Consider the following 20,578-nt stretch of genomic DNA (forward strand, 5'->3'; position numbering starts at 1 on the left):
GTTGCTCTTTCCAGAAATCACACAGCTGGAAGCAATGATTGTGAAGGTAATGGCTACTGTTCCCTTTTATTGTAGCAGCAGGAGAACATCCAACAGCTGGAAAACTGCAACCTTTACCGCCAGGCACCCATCTCCCAAGCTGAAGCAAGATCGACTGGAAGACAGCCAGGCAAGCGGAAATAAAGGAGCAGCCATCCAACCTAGGGGCACGCTCTTCGGTCAAGACGGTACTGCCATACACAGATGTTACAGATGAGCCAGGGACAAGCACAGATGGAAAAACTGCACAGAAACATGCATGTTGGATCACTGCCAGCGTTCGCAGTTTTACAAGCTTGTTTAACACCAGCCAAAAAGCTCTCCTACACAGCTGGATACACACTGACCTGGCCACAGCCCACATCAGGATACAGTACACGTAGAGAGGAGCTCTACCAGTTTACAATGTGCCAATAGCAGCACGGAAAATACAAAAACCATTGCAACTTGTGCGATACTCCATTTTTTGTGACCCTTTTGCTATTAATTTGACATTTTGCAAACCATGAGGCCCTACCACCGCACTTTTATATGTTTTTGTGATGGTTAAAGAAACAACAATTAACAGTGCAAAGGCAGGAATGCAAAAACCTCAAAAACTAAAATGATCTATGGACTAACAAAATAACGTAGGTGACACAAATGTGATTTTCTGTGCATTGAGTTGGTAAGAGTGTTTCTTTCATGTAAAATTATGTCAAAATCATTGGTTATATAATGCTTGTTGCAAGTATAAGCATCATATACTCTTATGAATCTAGATACAGTATTACCAAGGCTAATGTATTGATTTTTTTCTAGTATACGGTAGAATCATAATGGAAACCAAAATGGACTTCTGTATTTGAATGAACACATCTTGGTGTTTATACATAACCCCCCCAAAATTTTTATTAAGCACTTAGAAATTTCTTAAACATTATAGCCATTACACTTTTATAAAGAACTGCAAATGGGCAAGCTCTGCTTCCTGGACAAAAACAAATGCCGATAAAAGGATATGATACCACTGCACAAGGTTTCCTTTTTAAATGACTGTATGCAGTTCCTTTCATTGACACAGGAGAAAACAAATGCCTCATTGATATACCTATCAAAGCCACCGGCCACATAAAACAGGGAAAGAAACGATCAAATTAGCTGAGTAATAGCATGAATGAGTACTTCAAGAGTGGAATAAAAGAGGAAGAGGAAATCGGCTATCAAAACCTCAGAGTACAAGGACAGATTACCCTTATACTGGGGGGATTATATTGTACTGCCCTGCACTGGACTCTACGATAAATAAACTATGGCGCCTTTAAAAAGATGTCTGAGTTGTCAAGTTTTCATCCCAGCACGTCATTTGCTACATTAATGCAAGATATTGCAACAATATAATCACAGGGTCTTTTACTGCTCACCTAGTGTTTACTGATTTTTCCCCACAGATAACTTCAAAGATTTGAAGAACTTGCAGTTCAAGCCACAGGCTGGTTCTCCTTGGTGCCATGAAGCTGACCAATGAAAGGGGTAAAATTCAGATCAGGAATGTGAACTACACTGCTACTTGCATTTCAGTTGCAGGTCTGGGAAGATCCATTTATGTCACTTATGGTTAGGGCACGGATTATAATTTTGACCATCACAAATGCTAGGGAACACAAGGGGGTTTGCGGAATAAATCTGGTAAAGTATCATTTGGCAGAACCATCAGATTGGATTTGTAAAGAGATGTTCATCGTAAAATCAATTATTTCTTAGTGATGGGTAAGGAAAGAGTTCTTATGTACCACTGAATGGGACAGCCTGTAACAAAGGACTCCAAAGAACATTAAGCCAGCTCATTATGGTACGGTATAACAGTGTGGTTTGGGAATTTATTGGTCCAATTAAGACAAAAAAAATCACCTGTCTTGTCCAAACAGCACTCCACCTTGCAGGCAATTTATGAACAATCTCTTATTAGACAGGTGGAAAAAATTAGATTGGATCCTTTTTTATATTTTTAATTCTAAATATCAAATTCTTTCCTCTGGAAATTGTTTAGGGTTCCTAAATATAGATCAAATAGACACAAATATTCATTTGCTCCCTTATCTATTAAAACAGTTAAGCATAAATAATTAGCAAGGGTGAATGCAATTGGGTCAGTATAAATATGCTGAAACAAGCTATGTACTGTACGTTCAATATGTCATGATCGTTTTTGTAATGAGTTACGCATGTGCAGTAGATGCGATATAATGTGTGTCCATGCAAATTTTCCCCTAGGGGACAATAATGTTTATCTTATTTATTATGGATGCTTGATCAAATTATGAGATGGATTGGAGGGCTAATTTTGCAGACACTCAGATCCATTATATAGTATTGAGGAGTGCTGAATTGTAATGCTCATCTGCTTGACACTGTATTGCAGAACACACTCAGACAAAAAGCACAAAGATGGCATCTTTAGCCAGAACATTTCTAGCCTTCCTGGGGCTGGAAAAGCCTTGGTGACTTACTTTGAACCCTTTAACTTACAGCATCAGAGCATCACAAGAGAATCTTGTCATCAAAGAGAAACGCTCTAGACCAATCTTCATTCTATGCTTGAATCCAATATCGCATGGATGTCTTTATACTGGGAATAACTGGAGTAAAGAACGGGTTCAAAAATTTGAGTTTGGAGAGCTTTGGAAGTCTAGCATCTCGGCAGCATCTCAGAGAATCAATGATTCAATGGCCCCTTGATGTCTTCTCCTCTTTAACCAGGAGGGTCTGAGCTCTTTTACATTAGCAAAAATCTTAGTCTGACACAGCTACAGTATGTCCACAGCTTTCCAGAGGACAACCAAAACACATTCTGAAGCATGTTGCGTACAATAATGTTAATTTGCTCTACAAATGCATCTTCTTCACAGCTTGTTCCGGAATATAAACTAGTGTATATCTGTGTTCCACCCATTCTCCTGAGATCATACTGGAAAAAGGTTGCACTGCCACACAGTGTGGCACCTAAGTATCTAAATCCAGTGCTGAGAATACTGCTCCATTCTACACCCTGAATCTTATGTTTACCCCCTTAAGAATATTACCATACGTCACAGGTTTCCTGTAAAGTGTATTTAAGTCTCCAAAATTATTTACTTAGTTTTCTTTTACAGGGAAAGCAATCAACCATGGTTTCCACTAATTATGTCTAATTGCCCTCTCCAGTGGTGTAGACAGACATGCTCTGGTAAGAATTGTGGCCTATGAAGTAACTGAGGATAGAGCATCTTTGCCAAACCACAGCTGCACTTGTCTACCCTAACCTGTTCAGGGCTCGGCAAAGCAAGTTACGAGCACCATAGCAGCACCTGCAGTGAGACCACAACATCATGCAGCTGCTCATAATAAAAAAAAAAGGTTAGCTTAAAATACAGTTCTGTTCTGTAGGGGCGGGGTATAGTTTAGTGCAGTGGGTAAGCCATTGGAGTCATGGCTGCGAGATTGTGTTAAAGATTCCCGGCAGATACCAATGATGCATCCTTTAGAGAAACACTTGACCCCCGTTGCTTTAATCCACCAGCTCATCGAAATGGGGACCGGCACTGACAAAATATCACTTCCACTTGAAGCTGCAGGAACCAGGATGAGCTCAGGCCCACTGAGTCCCTACAGTTCAGCTTACAGTTTGTTTTAAACAAAAAATGAACTATTCAAAAAGAAGAAATTTGGACCAAAATGAAAGCAACAGGGCACACATCCCTTTGTCACTTCGCTTGCAAATCACAGCTACAAATACTTCAGGAGCTATGTCACACAAGGTTTGGAGTCTGGTGCTGCCTAATGATGGCCTTTCAGTAAGAATATTAAAAGGTTATTATTTCTCACTGCTCTGTCAATCTCACTGGACTGAAGACTAATGGTGAGGTAACACGAAAAGACCAATGCGATAATATTAAAATCTGCTAGTTTTAACACGTATACCTTAACCAGATACATGACTTTATGAGTAGAAATCAATCCACCACCAAGAAAATTATTATTATACAGAGCATTATTCAATATGACAGTTAACTCACCAGGGAAGCATAAATATATCCATCCAATTTCTGTTTTGTTCAACTCAGGATCACAAGGGCGTCAAAGCCTAACCCAGCAAGCAAGGGGCACAAGGTGGGATACAGCCTGGGTGGGATGCCAGTCCATCGCAGGGCACACAGACACAAACACCAGAGCCAATTCTCCCAGAAAACTACTACTAGGTCTTTGGACTGTTAGAGGAAACCTGAGCTCCTAAAGGGATCCCACGCAAACCCAGGGAGAACATACAAACTCCACACAGACAGCACCCTGGGAATTGAAGCCAGGACCGAGCGGAAATGCCAGCCATTGCTGTACTGTGCCACTATATTAGTTAATATAGGAATTAAATCAATAAATGACAAATGTATAAGCACTAAGAAAAAGACAGAGGCCCCAAAGATGAAAAAGAAGATATGACACGAAAATATGAGGTAATTAGGTGAGTAAACATAATCGGTAGAGTTTAATGCTCTGAAGTCTAGCTTTAGATATTTTTCAACCAGCTAATCTGCACAAGAGGATAAATTACAGTCAACACATTTATTTGAGGAAAAACAATGACTCAGTGAGGCCGCTTCATAAACAAGAAAATAAAAAACGTAAATGAACAGCAAAACAAACATAATTGCAGGCTTGCCCAAGGCTTTCTGCAGCTCTAAATTGTCACGCCCTCCAAAAATGAGGGATCTCTATGATCCGGTCTACTGCCACCACATGTTTATGACCTGGCGGTGGATCAGGGATCTTTAAGAGACGTTAAAAACTAAGAACAACATACAGTACAACAGCACAAAGTTCTTTTTTGTTCTTATGTTCAGATAAACCAGCTGAGTTCACCTGATTCATTCAAGCTGCATGTTAACCTTTTCAGCAATTTAACATGCAAAATCATGAAATCGTTTGTTAAGAGATAAGATCAAATCACTTTACTGGCCATATACAATTTCTTGTATTAGGAATTTGTCTTTTCGCATACCCCAGCTTGCTCTCCATGAGACACACAGACAGGGAGAGAAGCTTGGGGTCAGAGCGCAGGGTCAGCCATTTATACGGCACTCCTGGAGCAGTTGGAGTTAAGGGTCTTGCTCAGGGGCCCAACGGAGTAGGATTCCTCTGCCGGCCGTGGGATATGAACCGGCAACCTTCCAGCCACAGGCGCAGATCCTTAGCCACAGAGCCACTGCACCACCCCCAAAACTTGTGCCCTAAGCAGGTCTTGAACCCGGATCGCCAACATACTTACATAACGTACCTCTGCATCACCAGGTCACTCTAACACAAAGTAAAACTAACACACAGTAGGAAAATGACACTAAGATAACTATCTTCAGTATGCTGGAATTTGATATGCACATTTAAACTACAGTAGCTATCATTTTTTGTTATTTGTTTGTATTTCTTCCTTCTTTCCAGTTAGGTTATCCAGCAAATAAACAGCAACTGTTATTTAAAAAAAATCAGATTGGTTAAAACAAATCAAGATATATGCTGCAGGCTTCATTGATTCAATCCTAAGGTAGGGAGCTGGCATCTTTATTGGCAATACATAATTGGCTGACCAACACCAGGATTGGTAGCCTTAAGGAAAATAGGATATAACTGACATGACCGTTGTAACACCAATTGATCCTAAATTTCCTACAGGTACAGAAGAACTGCTCAGGCAAAAAGCACATTCCAGAAGAAAGTGCACAGTTCTCACACGTGTCCATCAGTGATCAGAACCCAAACCCCTGCCAAAATCAATGGTGCCCCACATCTTCTGGAGATTGTTTACACATATAACGGTAGATTTAAATCGCATAAAAATAAAAACAAATCAGTAGCATTCTGATAATTAGAAAACCAAAGGCAAGTGAATGTGATACTTGGTCCTTAAAATCAAAAACGGCTTTTCAAAATACTTGATAAGAATTCCTTACATACGTATATAATGCTTTTCTGGACACTCCACTCATAGCACTTTATAGGTAATGGGGAATCCCACTACCACCACCAAAGTGTATCCTCCACCTGGATGATGCAATGAAAGCCAGTACTCTCACCACACATCAGCTAATAATGTAGAAAAGAACAGAGTAATGAAGCCAATTCATAGATGGGGATTATTACGAGGCCATGATTGGTAAAGGCCAGGGGAAATTTGGCCAGGACGCCAGGGTTACACCCCTACTCTTTTTGAGAACACCCTGGAATTTTTAATGACCACTTAAGCTTTGTGATGAAAACGGCCACATACAGAGCACATTTTGTTCAAGTATGGAGCTCAAACAGCATGTGTTGGCTGCCAAGAAACACAAACGTTAATTCCATGCTGAAATGCAGAAAGGAATCAGCATTTCTGCTATTGAGTCTTCTTCAGGTGATGTACTCTACCTTTTTGACACCTAAAGAAGGCTGAGACTCCTCTTTCGACTCTTCTGCATGAACTTATCCTTTACTTTGTCCTTGACCGCAGAACTTGCCTTGCCCCATAACTGTCTTGCTGTAGGAACGCACTGAAATGTAACTCGTGTACACTTCCTACTGGGACTAGAGTTCTGTCAACTAAGAGATGTCTTTTCCAGGAGACGGACGTTGCTGGGGAACTGGGTTTGGCAGGCCAAATGTCCTACAACAAAGAGTCGCACAGAAAGCATCTAGCCCAACACATCAGAAGAAAAAAGATTTTAATACCCCCCCAAAAAAAGCCAAACGATATAAATGACCTCTTTACAAATACTAAAAAAAAAAAATCTTCTGGCGAAGTGATTTAATATTCATTTTCTGCCATACGATTCCGTCTCAAAGGCCTGAGATTCAAAAGCGGTTACTGCAAGGGGCTAACCGCCAGATTTTCCCCATCTAGTTCATTATCCGTGCTCGATGTCTCGGAGATGTCTGCATGCAAATAATGAATGGGCAACCCCATTCGGTTAAAACAATACCTCCCCCCAAGGGGATTCGTGCCAATTTATGTCGAGCCATGCCAACGTGATTCAAATAATGACAGCCAGCAGAATGCAAGCCAGAGTGTGGAATTTTACACTGTTAATTAGTATCAGCGAGTATGGAATTTCAATTGGCTTGGTGGAGATAGCACACTATTGAAAAGAACGCAGAGGGGAAAGCTGTAACTTCTGGTTACAGTCCACTGAAAGCCAACTGCTCAAGTACAATGACTCAGCAGGAAAACCGTGTGTTCGTCGGGGCTGCACAGAGAGCATTTTAACCAATCAATGATAGCAGATGATGAGTAAAGGAATTAAGTCTCGACTTTAAAAGAGGCAACATGCTCAAACTATAGGCCCTGCCTGGGTTTTGATAGGCAAAGCTCAAGAAGATTACAAGTCTTAAAAAAAAAAATGCAACCCCTTATAAGCTTCTCTCTGACCTTTCTGGCTTGCACTTTGACTTGTGACTCGACGCTACTTTGTCATTACCATCGTAAGAAGCTGGCGAGCAATTTTAAGACCTTGCAAAGTATCTAAAGGCTGTGAATATCTTGCCATCAGGGGATTCTAAAAAAAGAGGCAGAAGTTTAATTGGAGGCACAGCACCTTCAGAGCAAGAGTACAACTCTACAATAGGGATACGTTTTTAGGAAGAGGTCAGGAAAGGTTTACTGAAAAACGCACGTCTTTAGCAAATCTACTGACAAAGCCAGAGATTAGCCGCTGCCATTGTCTTGCTGGATATCCACCCACACGTTCCAAAAGACAGAAGGGGGATTAAAACGTTTAGCAGGGCAACTGTGAAAGAGAGAATAAAATAAACCTATAGAGGGGTTTTGGAGCACAACAATGCAAAACAATTGAAAGAATCAAAAGGCGTTGACAGATGAAATGACAACCCCCGCAAACATGGATAGATTAGAGGCCAGAACATTCCATTGATCTCTATGACAATCAGTCTATCCAAAACAACCCCAAGTGCCAAAACCTACTGCTCAATTCAGAACTACAATATAACAGAGTGGGGTAAAATGCTGTGGTTGACAGGAAAGAAAAGAAAAGAAATCCAGTTATTGAATTTCCCTTGATGATTACCAAAAATAATTTGCACTTTCCAATATTCCTCTGGGTATTTTTCTTGCATGGCAAAGGTATAGGGGCTTAACGATAACATTTTGGAACACTGAATTTTGGAATTTTCCTTCCAATTAGAGGCAGAAATTATCTCCACCGCCTGAGTTAATCCTTTGAGTCATGCTCCTAACACCCCCGCATAATTTGAGCTAAACACTTCCCACGCTGACAACTTTTACACTTGTCCTGCCACAAAATTATTTTAAATGTTAAATGCAAACAAAACAAAAAAACTGATCCCCTGCAGTGTGTGTAGGTTCTGAGAAGTGTCCCTATGCCATTGTGACATTTAGAGTTCATTACAACAGTGCTTTACCTGACCTGTAAATTACAGCTTTTAACAACTTTTCTGCCATTTTTGCCATGCTTAATCAAACAATTTATAGCTGATTTTAAAAGCTTACGTATAAGGCCATTAACATAGCTGCATTTTACTCAAAAGGTACATTTTAATGTACTACTTTATGTCACTAACACACAACTGGCTCTGAACACTTATCTACTGTATATTGAAAACAAGATCAAAGCTCTCTCCTATAGCTTAGGAATGACTCCCATAACGATCAGAGATTCAGGTTCCAACAGTAACGTTTTCTTTTAAATAAACATTTATATGCATTTTCTGGGATATTTTACGGATTTTAATTCTAGATTTCTTGATCGATTTTTGTGCATTTTTTCTTTGGAAACTTGTGTTTATTTTTGTGCGTTCATTTCGATGAGTTGTTCCAGAAGACGTTATTCTACTACGAGTGCAAAAGCTCCCTAAGATATGTCACTGCTCCCATTTATCCTCCCATCCATTTACTTACCTCTCTTTCCAATTCAGGGTCACGGGGAGCTGGTGTTCATCTTGTCAATCAAACACCAACTGGCAATGACCATTCACAACTACATCTCTTGGCATTTAAAACTGAAAACTCCCAATGGGCTCAGCATGGTAAATTACCAGACAGAGAAGACGAGCTGCTGTCTCTACTCATCAACCACTAACAGAAATCATGAAGACCATTTTCAAAGCACATGCACTTGTTTTTCCACCTCACAGCACGATCAAAAGTCCTATCAGTGTATGTTTTAACACCTGCATTTAGTACAGTACCTTGTCCTGGTTGCTTCTGTTGTGGTGACACAAATTCCCAATAAGCCTGATGAGGTGCGCTTTGAATCCCATAGCAGGGTTCCCAGAAGCTCCCAATTCAGAGAAGTCATGAGTCGCAGTAAAAACATTCCGACTTGCCTTGCCCACAAAATGAACTTCTTTCAAAAGTTCTGGAAAAAAAAAAGGAAACAAAAACAACCCTGGATCTTTAAAAAGAAGTGGCCAACGGAATGCTATTTTCTAGGCATTTTGTCAAATGAAAAAATATATTGTACCACCAACTTTTGTGTTATTTCAGAATACCTCAGCTACTTGTCCATGACAATAGTGGTAACACAGCAGTAGGAAGATCTACTATGCTTTTTCCCCACCCCAAAGAAAATAGATTTCAAAAGTTTTAGACTATAAGTAGGATAATACAGAGGTCTCTCTATAGAACGTGCTTCATTTTACAAACCTTTCAGCTTTAGTTCACATTTAGTAGTCTGCTTTATTCTATTCTTTTCCAGAAATATATGTGAAAGAAAATAAAATATGTCCCGTGTTCATCTTTTTAACTTATTCTGACTCAGATGTTGGAACTTATCTATCTGTCAGCTGCACTGCCTTTAAAAACAGCAGTATTCATGCAGCACTGCAAGAAGGATTAAGGAAACATCATCCAGTTCCAATAGAGATATTGACCTAGATCTAGACATTTTTACTGCATATTTTAATACATAATATATCATTCAAGGGCCTCCCTTTTGATTCAGTCAATGAAGTACACAATGAGGTCTAGAGTCTGGAGATACCTTGTTTGAGCATGGCTCTTCCCACTTAGCTGACTGTGAAAAGGATTTTCCTTGGGACATTAGTAGCTGAGGGCTGGGGCATTACAACAGGGATTTTTCAACCTGGAACTAGTTTTTCCTGCTGGGTAACTAAAGTTATAAAGTTATAGAGTGACATCAAAGAAAGACCTGCCACCAGTGCCGGATTTCCCATGCCTACGAAATTTTTAGGGCCTACGAAGGAGGGAAACACTAGTGACTAAGCAAAAAACGAGTTGAAACAACAGGCCTGCGACCGACTCGAGGTGCTCCAAATCAATGATCACACGCTATCTAGCGGCCGTTCTAGAAACAAGAAGTATCGAGTGATGGTCGCTCGACTCGCTTCATCAATCGCGCGGTTTAGCATTAGAATAGTTTAAAGTGCATCATGTCAGTCGACGTCCTTCAATTGGCGTTTACCCCTCTTTTTGCACATTTTGGATTGCCTAGGGCCTCCAAACACAAGACTGATGTTTAGCGGGTGTGTAAATAAATATGGAAATACATATCAAAACATTTCAGAGGTTACAATCTTGAAAACATCCTGCAGAAAACATTTATTCAGCCAGAATAAAAAAAAAAGTGCAGAATGGCTGGAATGCATTTCAACATCTGCATCCATCCTGTGAAAAATACATACGGAACACTGTACTTCATACTAAATATATGCATTATAATTACCAACAGTTGTTTTCAGTAGTTCTGAATAATTCTGCAGGAACATAAACTTTTTGCGGTCCGATGTCATCTCACAGAGAACATCTAAGAGACCCATCACGAAAAGAGCCCCCTGGAAAAAAAAGCAGAGTCAGAGGAAACTCCTAGGATCCCATCCATAAAAACTCCAGAACACATTTGTTTCAGTAAAGCATATTTAAAAGCAAAGAAAGCTTCATCTCAAGGTTGTCTTAAATTAAATATTCAATTACCTTTGCATTTTTTATCTTAAACTAAACACTATTCCAAGAAGGCGATGTAAAGCTGCCCAAAAGCACCACGTTTAAAGTATTGCCAACATAAAAGATTTACTCCAGTGAAATTTATTTAAAATGTAGCCCTTGCGATACTCTAGCAAACATGTTTTTGTGCGGTTTCATCAACAAGTTTTAATGGCACATTTCTTTACCCAGCAGTGCATTTCTTTTTCCAAAAGTTTCAAACATTTATTATACTATGACACTGCAGGTGTCATATCATTTGCAATATTTAAATTAATTCAATACCTACATAACTGAGTTATATTTATGTGGTTTATGCTACATACATGCTTAAAATATGGGCAGGGGACCGCATTTTATGAATCAACAATTGTTTTCTGTCATGCACAATATTTATGCGATGTTCTTATAGCTATGTTTTTTTAAATGTGCAATCACCCTTTTTCTTTTCAGATCTTTATAAACGCACACAATTTGAAATCAACAATTGTAATCAACCACCCTTGCTACAGCTGTACAATTCTGATACCAGCAGAAGCTCTGAATGTACCTGTTTGCCTTAATTGTGCCAGAGCCATCTAATATTTTTTTACAATGCCAGCCCTAAAAGAGTGCAGAGATTCAAGGGGTAACAGGACTTTCGCACAAGCATCTGGGAAGACACAAGGGTCTCTCTAGCACCAGGATGTCTTGGGCAACTCAAACCCTTTCCACTCCTCCAGCACTCTGCCAATCTCCAGCTATCACGTGGGAAATCTCAGTCACAGCCAGCTCGCAATGCCGTCCGAAGTCAAACCAACAATTTGCTGTTTTTATTGCAGAAGTAGAATATTGGGTTTTTTACAGGTGAATTCAAAAATGGAGAAAGACCAAAAACTTAAAATCAAGCCTTCTGAAACAACCTCTTATAACTACCCCTCTGGAAGTTAGTAGTTAATTGATGTCAGGATCTCATCCAGATGTTTTGCGTCACTGTATCAGCTTCAACAACATGGTAGGGAAGCTTGTTTTATTCACCCACAACCCTCTGCGTAAAGTACTTCCTGTTCTCGGTTAAAAAATGCATTTCCACTTGTGTCCTTAATGGAAGGAATGCCCAGCGTAAATCAGCAAGATTAACACAAAAAGTAAATTTTGCAGCAAACTCACTTTTAAGCTCAAAACGAAAACAAACGGATAAAAATATAACCGATATTTAGATCCCTACAGCTTTCCAAATAAAAGTGAGATGGTATTGCGATGCTAACGAATTTTTGCACTCTGGGACAGCTATTTTGAGGTGTGCCAAGGTGCCTAGGGATGACTCGTGATTCTTTAACTTTAGTCTATAATTCTTGCAATACCTTTTTAGATTAATACGAGTAAGCCGTATTCCAAGCAAAACAAAATGTAAGTGAAATGAGCGAGGCTTGGAAAACTAAGCCCTATGACTCAGATTTAAAGGCTTTACAGTTTAGAGTGGTCAATAAACAGGGAAGGGGTGTGGATATACAGAACACAACTGACTCACTCAGTGGACGCCATGCCAAATTAACGCTGATTAAATTAAAATGACGCCATGGATCTAAGACCGTGTTAACACAGGAGGGGGGCTAGAGAAACACACACGGCCGGCCAGTAATTCCAAAGCACTGCATCAAAACAAGCAAACCAGACATAAGAAGGGATAATTCGGCATGTATCCCATGAAGCTCTCACAGCTGAGGAGTGCCGGCGAACCTTACCTCATCAGTAGGTGAGGGATCGGACGCCAAAGTTAACACGGCTTTGCACTGGTCCTCGAAACACGAGGCAAAGAACTTGGCCAGCCTTCCTGAAATACCAGATTCCTCGATGGCCTCCTCCTCTTCCCCCAGCTGCGTCATCACCAGTTCTAATAACGTGATCCTGGAGTGGAATACAACAAGCCAGATGTTAGCCAGAGGTTCGTGAAGGAGACACAAGACAAAGGGACACAAACATCCTATTATGCTTTTGCCAGCATGTTGAAGCCCAGAGTGTGCAGCCCATGGTTAAGAGAGCAAGCTTGTAAATAACCAGGAAAGATCATTTTCAGAGATCACCAATAACTTGGTCATGCTTATAGTGTAATTATGCACTTTTCAGTCAGCTGACGTTACTTATAGGACTCAAGCTTTTCCTCTTTAATGAGAGATTATACATAATTCTGAAAGAGAGAAACAGCGAAAGTCTACTGATTTATGGTGCAAAGATACAGTTGTTGGAAGCTGACAGAATTTAACTACTTGGATAAAACGCACGTAGGCCTCTCAGCTTCACATGTTGACAGACTTTTCACAGAGTGTACAGAGATGTACGGAGCATGTGGTTATGATCCCAGAAGTTACTGGGACACAAACTGGACTGCTAAGAGTAATAACCCATGCCCAACAATGTTGTACCAGAAGAACACATCTTCCAACACATCCTGTAAACTGAGGATCCTGCCTGTTCTGAGGAGTCATTCTGCATGTCGACATCCATCTTAAAAACAGATGTAAACATAACATCAATGGGGGAATGTACAAACCTGTTACATCTTCATCTGTGTAATGTGCTTTGCATTGCTTTGAAAGCAAACACAAACCATAGCAGAACTCTAAGGTCAGACCCTAAGTCAGATTTAGGAATCTAGGGGCCTAAGAACTGAGGAACTGATGGTGATGTTTTCACCAATGCATAAAGCACCCAAAGAGCAGGGTTGCTCTAAACGGCTGAGATTCAGTATCATGAAGGCAGTATAGTATAATGATTGAAGAATAACTACAGTATCTTATATTATCAAAATACAGTTTCTTTTGCAGATGACCGCAAATTATTTTCTAATTCAGTAGTGCAATAGTCATTTTATCTACCTTTTCACCAATACAAGCCTAACTACTATTTTACTATATTACTACATGGACAAACTAATAAATTTCCATGCAGAAAAGTCAAAGGCACATACAATCGTTTTAACATTTTCATTGTACTGCGTATATTACATCAATGGTAATCTTCCAGCACTTCAATACAATTTTAGTTAAGCAGTTCTGTGAAATTGTATGAAAGAGGATACACAGAAGTATTATTAATCATGGTATAATCTAAATGAGAAGCAACTGAGTTACGGATTGCCAATATGACTCAGTAGAGCATTATATTATTACAGAAGATAATTATCTCCTTTTACTTTTGAGCAGAAAAGCTCAATGAATTTGCCTGTTAAATGTGGAAAGAAATTGTGTTTTTGGAATCCTTGCCTTAGTGTGCTGTTCATAAATTCTTTTATCACTAGGTGATGGCGCCAAAAGAGAATCTGTAGTCTTACAAATATAACTCCCAGTTGTGGCTGAACTGCAATGTTTACCAACTAATCTCAAACCATTACTGTCATGAAAACATACATCTGAACTTTTGTTGCCAAATTCGAAACCACATTTTTTTTTTCTCTTCTCCATGTGAACAAAATACCCCGTCAGGAAGGAGAGCTACAAAACAAAACCGCACTGGTTTGCTGGGATTACCTTTCCTGATTATTTAGCCTTGCAAACATCTTTTCAACGAGCTCGGAGGATTTTAGGAAATGCTGCGTTACAATCAAAACCCTAAAAAAAAAACACACAACATTAGGCACTCAGTAAAAAGAAAATTCCACGTTGTTAGATTGTGTTATGGTTCTCCGAAATTCATTTCTCGGGAAATACATTTAATCTGTATATATTAGTATACATTTATACTACACAAAACACAATACAGGGCTTGTAATGGTAAAGAACTCTGCAACAGAAGAATGACTCCTTTGGTCCAAGCATTTCCAGTCTAAGAAACAGAGAAGACCAAAATCACAAATTAGATTGAAAACAGGTCTGAAAGCGATGCCTTTCAGTAAAGAAGGCATACAGTGTATGAGACAGACAATATGCATAGAAGAGACTTAATCTGTTTTTGTGGATTGCCTTGAATGCTAGTCTCACTCAACCAAAGTTGCCCCGTCTCTCCCTAAAATAAGCACAATTTCAACTGTGCAATGTCAGGACTCCTAACCAAATCTGAGCTGCTTCTCATTGCATTTCTCAAATAGAAGTACAGTAAAGACGCCATATATGCGAGACACTCAATATGCTTGAATGATAATTGATCTGGCTTTGTGGATTTTGCCTTGATTGTTTGTTATGCTCAACCTAATACCCCCCACAGTAAGCACAATGTTGGGACTCCCATCCAAATCAAAACGACTTCTCATTTTTCTTTTTAAAATTTAAGCAGGATGAGCTTTTGGCATGTTAGATTTCTGATGTTCATATTACATCTGAAAGTTTAAATCACGGCTTACATTTACCAGGCACCATGAAAAATGATTTGTTGCTCACAGCAGTAGGCATGGTAATGAAAGCCAGAAAATGCAAAGGACTTGTTAACGTTGCTCAGCGTTGTACTGAAACGGGAGTTCTTGATTAATCTGAGAACAGAATCAGCAATTGGGGCAGTCAAGAGCTGCAGAATTGTTTCTTACGATGCTTTTTAAAACAATGTAAAGAATTTAGCAGGAGCAACTAACAATAGAAAGGTTATAAATAATAAGAGACTATGCAGCCTATCTTGCCCGTCTGAGAGTACATAATTAATCCAAGGATCTCAAAAGAACCCAAGGTATCAGCTTCAACAACATGGCTGGAAAGCGTGTTCTGTACTCCTGCAATTCTTCAATTAAAGTGCCCCCTGTGCATGGCTTTCAATGCAATAACCTTCAGTTATTTCTAGACCGACACAGCTGAAGGTTCTGAATTATGTCACAAGTATTACAAGCACATGTGAGCACTAGAACAGGCACTGCAAGTACACTTCTGCAATAACAGGACTAAGAAAAACTAATAGTAAAGTAAAAAAAAGTGTTATTTGTTCACTCAGGTTCCCTTTATCTAATATTAGATTTTGGCTGAAGACCTGAAAACAATCAGTGTCAAAAATATGCAATAATAGAGGAAATCAGGAAGGGGGCAAATACTTTTTGACGGCACTGTATGTCTAGGACATCCAATCCTAAAATCTCACAGTAAACACAAAATTCATTTAAGTGTAAATGAGAAGCATCTTCTCTTATCCAAAGACAATTTAACAATGTACACCTTCTTTTGGCATATTACCAATTCGAATATAGGAACATGTTAAAGGGTTTCAGCTTAGTACACCTGATAAAAGTGTGGACCTTATGAAATAATTTCACTTAGAATGTGCACAGCCCTTGCTATTATTAGTAAGTGCTCCTTTTATCTAACAAATATTGAATACTGGGACAGATTCGCAAGGGCAAACAGATGAAATTATTTGTGATGATGATAACATCAGGTTTAAAAAGTAATTCAGCCAGACGATACTTTTAACAATTTTTTTTAGGTACAGTAAGTTGCAGGTGACTTACCACAAAAATGGCTTTGTATAAGTTTGGAATTTACATGTAATTTGATCAGTCAGAGTTAAAACAACCAAATATGATGCAAGAAGTTGCACAACTGAAGTAATGCCTTCAATTGCCTTATGAAATAGTCAATTTCTCTTCATATAAATCATGAATAATACAAGCAGGATACATTTAATGTGTTTTATATATCTAAGACAGCTGGAAACCATGCAGAAGAACAGAAGGAGTTTAACTATTTGTTGATCTGAAAGTGCTTTGCTCATTTAAATAACATGCAACAATGATAAAATATAGCAAATGTTATTAAAGCCTGCATGGAATTTTCTCCGATGCTCTGTAGACTTTCAAACAGAGTGGTGGTTGACATCAATGTCAGCTCAACATTGGCTGGTTTAATTGAGCTCAGAAAGTACATGACAGTCTGGAGAGACAGCATTTTTGCAGCATGTTTGTGCAACTTGTTGAACAAGTAAGGCAAGAAAGACCTTAGTATCATCATTCCAGATACTGTCATTTGTTTTATAAGGAATTTATTTATAAAAGAAGAATGACAATATGGGATTAAAGCCAATTAAAAATTTAATTGGCCCTATTCCCACAGCTCACAAATATCTAAAAAACTATGAGAAGTTCCCAATATCCTAACCACCCCTACCTTGGTCTTTCTGAACAATATACTGTACAAAGTATACATATATGAAATTGTATTACAACTAGATAATGTATACTACGTATGAGGCCACTTTTTAATACTGAAATTTAAGGAGTAACAGCTTTAATCGACATCAGCGGCTTGTGTATAGAAAACTACATTGTGTGATCAAAATGACAAGATGCTTTTAAGGGTGAATTATTGGGTCTTCACTGGGATTGTAATTTGACAATCATGTACAACCAACTCAAGTTACACCTCAAAATGTTGATAACAGACTTTGTATAAACCTAATCACACACACTTATTTCTCAGGGCAAATCTGTCTGGTCAGTGTTGTGCAGAGCAAGGTATGTATGGAAGCAAATCAAGTTTTAAATTTTAGCAAAAGCGCAACTTTTGCTTAAGTTGGACAGTGCAGTGGCTTCATGGCTAAGGGTCTACGCCTGTGGCTGGAAGGTTGCCGGTTCGTATCCCGCGGCCGACAAAGGAATCCTACTCTGTTGGGCCCCTGAGCAAGGCCCCTTAACCCCAACTGCTCCAGGGGCATAAATGGCTGACCCTGCACTCTGAGAAAAGATCTTAGCTTTGTGCTCTGCAGAGCACCTAATCCTCCAGAGCGCCCTGGCGCTGTCTAGGGTTGAGCACTTCTCCAGCTTGGAAAAAATGAGAAGATAAACCTACGGCCAGTCAAGCTCTGGCTGTTTCCTACAGAGGCTGATGACCTTCATGGCGACATCTTGGTGTTCCTCGCCGAGGACCAGGTCCGTCACTTTCTCAGCATCCAGGCAGGTGTGAAGTACCATGGAACAATAGGCCACAGTCTTCTCATCACTGTGGTCAAGGAAAGTCCTGCACGACAACGGGCAAAAACTGGAAATGAGTAACACTGGGTCCAAGGAGGACAGTCAAAGCTCCCATTCAAACAAAGAGCGGAGTTTCTCAGTGGCACACCCGAAATAACAACAAAGCGGCCCTTTCCACACTCATCTGTCAAACGTCACACATTTTTAAATAGTCCTTCAGTAAAGGTCACCATGTGCTTATGTCCTTAAGCACTGCAAAAATGGCACACCCTAAAATGAGGAGCAACCGGTGTCTCCAGCAGATTCTACATAGGTTAATTTATAGCCACTCTTTGGCTCTGGCCCACTTGGTTGAGGGAGGACAGTCTAGCCAAGAGGATGATGGTCAGAAACCCTGGAAGAGGTCAGCCAAGGGGGAATTGCAAAAACAGTGATTAAGAAGACAGATGGATGCACAGTAGCACATGCTGGGGAAAAGGATGGGACATGAATGTGGCTATTTTCCTATTTGGTTAGTGGAAGTCGTCTCCGGCTGTAGACAAAACTCCAGAGTGGTGCGCGTTTATGCAGCTGGTGAGGTCAAAAAGAAATGAAGGGGAAAAAATTGAGAGGGGGGACAGTGTTGACATGGAATTAGATGGAAAAACCAATGGAAAAAGCTTTCGGTCCATGTTTTCCTCCTGTGCCAAATAGTATCTGATCCACTCTGTACAGTACAGGCAAATAAGATGTGGAATATTGCAATGAAAACCACTATATAGCACTGCTTGAACAAAAGAAAATTTGACCTGCTTCATATGTGTTCTAGAACTGCACTTAAGGAAGAGGTTTATCTGTAAGGGAAGAAGTAAGTCACAGATCAGAGTAATAGTAAAAGCATTTTGATAATGAGCTGACATTTAATCTGCAGAGAAGTTTGTTTTGTTAAAATGGCTCTGAACTGCTATTTTAACTAGTCTGTGGATCAACAATATAATCACTGAAACATAACTCAACACAAATGCATTACCCTAGAAATCAATCAAGTCCCAATAAAGCAGTTTATTTTTTTCTCAGGATGGGTGACAGAAGAGAGATTTATTGTCTAAGAGCTGCAGACCACATGTTTGTTTGAAAACGCTGCAGAGTGATAGGTATTTTAAGTGTCAATGAAATGTGCAACCCATTTACTGCACAGTTCTACAGCAGAAAAATATTTACAGCACTGTGGTGACCGCAAAGAATTTACAAAAACTAACGACCTGATGGATGGCTAGATTTCATTTTTATTGCTCAAGAAGTGCTATTGAGAACTTACTTTTGTGATAGAAAAGGGCATGCTTTACAGTGTTTGGATTAAGATAGTTATGATATTGGAAGGTAAGAGTTTGGAAACTAACTTCGGAGTACCATATGGTGGGTTTTCTGAGTTTTAATGTAATTGTCAGTGCATAAGAAACCTGATCCACTGGGGGCGAGCTGTAAGCATGCTGTCGCTTCACAAAAACAAAGTCCGCTTCCTCAATACAGACCTGTGCAACAGTGACACCTGGTCTGCATCAACAGAACAAAAGGACCCCAATTAATCTTGGAGCCACTTTAGTTATCATTAACCAAACACACAGCACACACAGCAAAAATGGAGCCATCTTCTGGCGCTCTGTAGACGTGTATTAGGAAGAAAACCATCACAAAATTACTTGTTGACTATATCAGTGTCACATTTATTTTTAAAACGACAATCGCCAATCAGACAGCAGGATGCCCAAGGTAAAATTAGGACGTACAGAGCACTCTGCATACTGACTGGCAGAACATGCTAATCTATTTATGCAACTGTACAAGGAAATTTTGAAGGATGTATGGAAATTATTTTCAGATGGTGCGCTTTTGTTTGCTTTTCAAACGCAAAGTGGGCTCGACCTTTGGTGAGCAACTCCTGGCCCGCCCTGTTTGCTGAGCGCAGACAAAACAGACTCGTAAAGGCAGACAAATTAGCATATTTTTCCAATCTGAAAGTCCACAATGCCTTTCTAGGTTTTCTTGCCATGTGGCAATTTTAAACTGCAATTATACATCTTAAGCGGCTTTGAGCAAATAAATCGTCATGTCTGGAAGTAACAGTATTGTTATTCACCGAGTCATACAATTTAAAAAGTTTATTCTTATTGGAATTAGAATGATCGATTATGCCTGCTGTCTGGATTTGATAATATTATGTCACTACACAATTAAAATCAAGGCTTTTGTTTTTACATATGAAACTAGAACAAAAAAAAAAAATTAATCACATGGTATTCCTCTATTGAGTTTTATAAAATATGTTTAATCAAATTATTCAATGTTCATCTTCACCTTTTCTCCTTTCAATAAATCTTTCAATGAATGGTTATAGGAGAGGCATTAAAACAGTATTAGTTTTTTTTCTACAAGAAGAAAAGGTCTTACAGGTAACCTATAAGAAGGTTCTTATAGGGCTTAGGGTGGCACAGAAAAAAAAACTATCAAGCTAAATACTGTTGACACTGTTTAATTTAGATGGTGTCTTCTTATTTGCTGTACAACTGTTTTTGAGTCTTATTTCTTGCACAAAATGTAGAGTTATTGCAATGACTTAGAATACAAGGACAGTGTTTAACAAAAAAAACGTTTCCGGTCAACTGCTGCGTATATTATAAATGAGATCAAATAAAACTACAATTCTGTATTTGTACAGCTTAAGTATGTGGATATAATTTAGG

The 20,578-nt window shown here is 39.3% G+C and overlaps 1 protein-coding gene across 2 annotated transcripts in view; it reads right to left on the reverse strand.

The window, feature by feature from the left end:
- The window catches only part of atxn10 (ataxin 10), a 98,866-nt gene that overhangs the window by 40,251 nt on the left and 38,037 nt on the right, over positions 1–20,578 (reverse strand). For both annotated transcript variants that reach the window (XR_016091505.1, XM_088924273.1), the window contains exons 5-9: positions 17,737–17,904; positions 14,506–14,586; positions 12,724–12,886; positions 10,743–10,851; positions 9,247–9,416 (exon numbers count right to left, since the gene is read on the reverse strand). Coding sequence is in view for 1 of the 2 variants with exons in the window: in XM_088924273.1 (XP_088780399.1) it covers positions 9,247–9,416; positions 10,743–10,851; positions 12,724–12,886; positions 14,506–14,586; positions 17,737–17,904 (691 nt within the window). In the remaining variant the exon portion in view is untranslated. The remainder of the gene's footprint in view (positions 1–9,246; positions 9,417–10,742; positions 10,852–12,723; positions 12,887–14,505; positions 14,587–17,736; positions 17,905–20,578) is intronic.

This window comes from Atractosteus spatula, chromosome 8, assembly GCF_055471065.1.
Source record: "Atractosteus spatula isolate fAtrSpa1 chromosome 8, fAtrSpa1.hap1, whole genome shotgun sequence".
Lineage (NCBI taxonomy): Eukaryota > Metazoa > Chordata > Actinopteri > Semionotiformes > Lepisosteidae > Atractosteus > Atractosteus spatula.